The sequence below is a fragment of the Penaeus chinensis genome, chromosome 1 (genome assembly GCF_019202785.1).
Source record: "Penaeus chinensis breed Huanghai No. 1 chromosome 1, ASM1920278v2, whole genome shotgun sequence".
NCBI lineage: Eukaryota > Metazoa > Arthropoda > Malacostraca > Decapoda > Penaeidae > Penaeus > Penaeus chinensis.
The window spans coordinates 27799130-27803358 of NC_061819.1; the positions used below are offsets into that span (position 1 = coordinate 27799130).

The window sequence follows — 4229 nt, forward strand, 5'->3', positions numbered from 1 at the left end:
TCCACCAGTTGATGAAGTGACAGTTGATCATCCACCAGTTGATGAAGTGAAAGCCGATCATCCACCAGTTGATGAGGCAGTTGATCATCCACCAGTTGATGAGGCAGTTGATCATCCACCAGTTGATGAGGCAGAAGTCGATCATCCACGAGTTCATGAGGCAGTTGATCATCCACCAGTTGATAAGGCAGAAGTTGATCATCCACCAGTTGATGAGGCAGTTGATCATCCACCAGTTGATGAGGCAGTTAATCATCCACCAGTTGATGAGGCAGTTGATCATCCACCAGTTGATGAGGCAGTTGATCATCCACCAGTTGATGAGGCAATTGATTATCCACCAGTTGATGAAGTGAAAGTTGATCATCCACCAGTTGATGAGGCAATTGATCATCCACCAGTTGATGAGGCAGTTGATCATCCACCAGTTGATGAGGCAGTTGATTATCCACCAGTTGATGAAGTGAAAGTTGATCATCCACCAGTTGATGAAGTGAAAGATGATCATCCACCAATTGATGAGTTTACAGGTGAAGATCTGCTGATTGAAAATGTAGTTGATCAACTGACAATTTCTCATCCACCATGTGATAGAGCTGTAGTTGATCTCCTATCAGTTGATGAGGTTGCAGGTGTTCATCAGCCAGTTGAAGAGGGTCTAGTTAATCATCCACCAGTAGGACATTCACCAGGTGATGAGGCAGTAGTTGATCATGGTCCAGTGGATGAGGCTTCAGTCCATCATCCACCAGAAAGTAAAGCTATAGTAGAGCCTACAACAGTGGCTGCCAGTAGAGTTGACCATCCATCAGAAAATAATACTAAGATAGAGCCTCTATCAGGTGGGGATACAGTAGCTCACCCAGCAACTAACAATACTCTTACTGATCACCCATCAGCTGATGATTGTCATGTTGGTCATCTACTTGTGGATCAGCCACAAACTGAGGATACTCAGAATGACTATCTACACACTGGTGATTCAGTCGTTGATCCGGAAACTACCGAGGGCTTTGATCAATCACCATCTGAATCCATCTTGGATTACCCTGCAACTAAAGATGCAATTGTTGATAATCCACTAGCTGAGGTTTATCCAGCAGCTGAGGATAATAAAACTGACCTTCTGTTGGACAGCACGCTTAATTCTGCAGACATTATTGACAGAACAGACACAGCTGTTGAGATTCCAGTTTTTAAGCATGAACATGTGGATTCTGCAGACTTTCATACAACTGATGAAGTGTCAGAAGGTGTTCCTAAAGCATCTGAGCTTTCAGTGGGCATTAGTAATACAACAGAGATTACAGACAGTATACATACAATGTCTGTAGCTACAGATGGTAATCAAGCAACAGCTGAGGGCATTCTCCAAAATACAGAGGCTATAGATGAAAGTATTATAACATCTGACTTCGCAGATAGACATACCAAAGCTGAGATTACTGAAGATAAATGTGCAACACCTGATAGTATGGAATGTGGGCCTTCCAAAGTACTAGTAGATGTTGCAGTTGAGGAGAGTGATGCGAGTCTCCCTCCTGACCACTTAAAAATAAAGGCTGTTAACCTTGGTCCTGAGGTGGCTGAAACTCCAACAGAAGATACTAGTGTTTCTGAACTTTCTATTGTTCAAGATGAGTGTATTGCAAATGAGCCATCTGCATCTGAGTCTGACTTTAAAGAAACCATTTCTCCTGCATCTGAGACAGAAATAAATGAAACTTATCCCAAAGCAAGCACAGGGGAAAGAGAGCCAGACATTTCCCCTTGTGAAGGAATGCCACCAAATGAAGACAGAGCTGGCAGTGATAATGAGGGTCCCAATGCATTTGAGCACAAATTTGAAGTTGTTAGTGATATTAAATCATTAACCAGTCCTGTCTCTAATGAAGTGTCAACTGTAGATGGAAATGGTGGTGTTTGTGAAAAGATAGTTGAAAGTTGTAGAACCGATTGCAATAAAAGTAGTGAAGTAACACAGAGTGGGGTTGAGTCTGTAGTACAGTCTTCAGATAAAACTGGAAGCCAACATGTAGTTGGGAACAGCTCTGATTTTGAAGTTGCACAAGATAGTACTGGATTCCATCAACCAACTAGTACATCACAACAACTAGTAGCTAAAATGGGTGAGGACATTAATTCAGAAGCTGAAGTTTTGGAAGAGAAAAATCCACAGATGAATGACGATACAGTGAAGATGGACAGAAAACCAGAACCTGTAACATTGTGTCCTCTTTGCATGAAGACTTTTAATCAGCCATTAGATGTACATCTTGCAGAGTTTCACATTTGTAACCACTTCATTCCAGCAAAAAGAACACAGGCTTATAAGTTGCATATGCTTCAAAGAGTTAAAGACATCTCTCGTGTAACAGAGGCGATTGACACTCAGGAATTTGTATATGTTTGTCGTTCTTGCCAGTTTGCAAGTAAGGATATTAATGCAGTCAGATTTCATGTTAACATTCATGAGGATGTTTATCAAGCCATTCCTGGCAAAATTTCTTGTGAGTGTAATCAGAGGAAATATTCTTATCCATTTCATAAATGGAAACATCTACTTCATTGCAGTACTTATGAATGTATGATATGCAATTTCTATTTTGCATGTGAAAAAGGACTTTTGAATCACCTTCATGCTTTGCATTTTAGTGAAGGCACTTGTAACAGTTGTAAAATGGAAGTAACACAAGACAGCATGTTAGCACATGCTTGTCTTACCTCATGCAAAAATGATTCAGAAACTCTGGATTTGGAACCAGAGGAATCAAATATAAACTTCAGGTTTGGATTGTCATGGAATACCCTTGACAATTATATCAACTATTTAGATGGTAAAGATTTTAGACTAAATACTTCTTCTAAATTGATGGATCCTAATCTTGATAGAAGTTACTTGAAATTTCCAATTAAAAATGTGCTTAGTGAAGCAGTAGTACCTGATGAAGTAAAGTTGGACCCAGGGAAAGATATTGGAAAGTATATGAAGGGAAAGAAAAATATCAAGCTAACCCTCAGTGAGGAAAGCTATGGCATTGTGAAGAACTTCCATTTATCAGTGCAGTTTGATCTTGAAAAGAAGTTAGGCAGAAAGGGAAGAAGGGGCCAAGGTTTCATTCCAAGAGCCAAGCGTGAGGATGATTTATTTGATGTTTTGGGTTTGGGAACCATTCGATCGAGAGGATCTACAAGACAAGAGCTGGGTGATCCCTCTAATAGTCCAAGAACAAAGAAGGGCAGAAGCAGGGCCAAACAAGAAGCAAATAAGGAGGAAAGTGACTCTCATGGACAGGACTTGCCCAGTCTAACTCGTACGAGATCAGGAATGCAGCCTGTGAGAGAAGGGGATGACAAGATTTATGAAACACCTGGTCCACAATTGGAGCCAGGGATTGTTATTGATGGAGAGTGGACCAAAAATCACACATACATTTGCTGTTCTTGTGGAGCAGGATACTTGGATCTTGCTGACATGATGGACCACAAGTGGGAGTCACATCCATCAGTGTGGTGTGCTCATACCATGATTCAGGGGCAGGGAGATGTCCCAGCTAGCTTCTGCAGACAGTATCAGCCACCTACCTCTCAACCACCCAAACTTCCACTACCTGGTACCACTCCCAAACAAACCCCCTCCAGTACACCAAGTCGGAGGAATTCAGATGCAAACACACCTACCCCAGCTGAGAAGCCTCAGTATGTCTGCTCGCTTTGTAAGCTCGAGTTTCAAGAGAGAACTACGTTCCATGCACATTTGGTAGAGTGTGGAGGCCTCAATCATGTGGCATCTTCCAAGAAAAAGAATAAGAAAGGTTTCAGGTGAGTATTTATTTGATGTTTTAAGTTTGAATAGCTTGAATGATGTCATTGATTTGTCTCACTTCAGTATGGCATGTTGATTGTGACCCCTGTCTATAGTATATAACTGTTCCATATCTCCTAAATCCATTGGATCCAGAAGCTTCACTGCCATCATGTGGCCCAAAGTACTGACATTAGGCTTATGTGAGCGGACACTCTGCTTGAAGGCTGTGTGGCTTGAAGGCTGGCAGCTAACGAACACTCATGTGTAGTGTCAAGACTCTGTGCCTCCCCTATGCAATTTTATTCTATCTTTTTCTACATAAGCTTTTTAGCTTTTATGCCATTTTCTAATATTTATGTCATTTGAATTGCTTTATCCAGATAGTAATAGACTGTTGGTAGTCTATAAATCAGGGCAGTAA

The 4229-nt window shown here is 41.2% G+C and overlaps 1 protein-coding gene across 1 annotated transcript in view; it reads left to right on the forward strand.

The window, feature by feature from the left end:
- LOC125043219 overlaps positions 1 to 4229 on the forward strand; it is a 13327-nt gene continuing 9098 nt past the window's right edge. The window contains exon 1 of the mRNA XM_047639258.1: positions 1 to 3822. Coding sequence (XP_047495214.1) covers positions 1325 to 3822 — 2498 coding nt within the window. The 5' untranslated portion in view covers positions 1 to 1324. The remainder of the gene's footprint in view (positions 3823 to 4229) is intronic.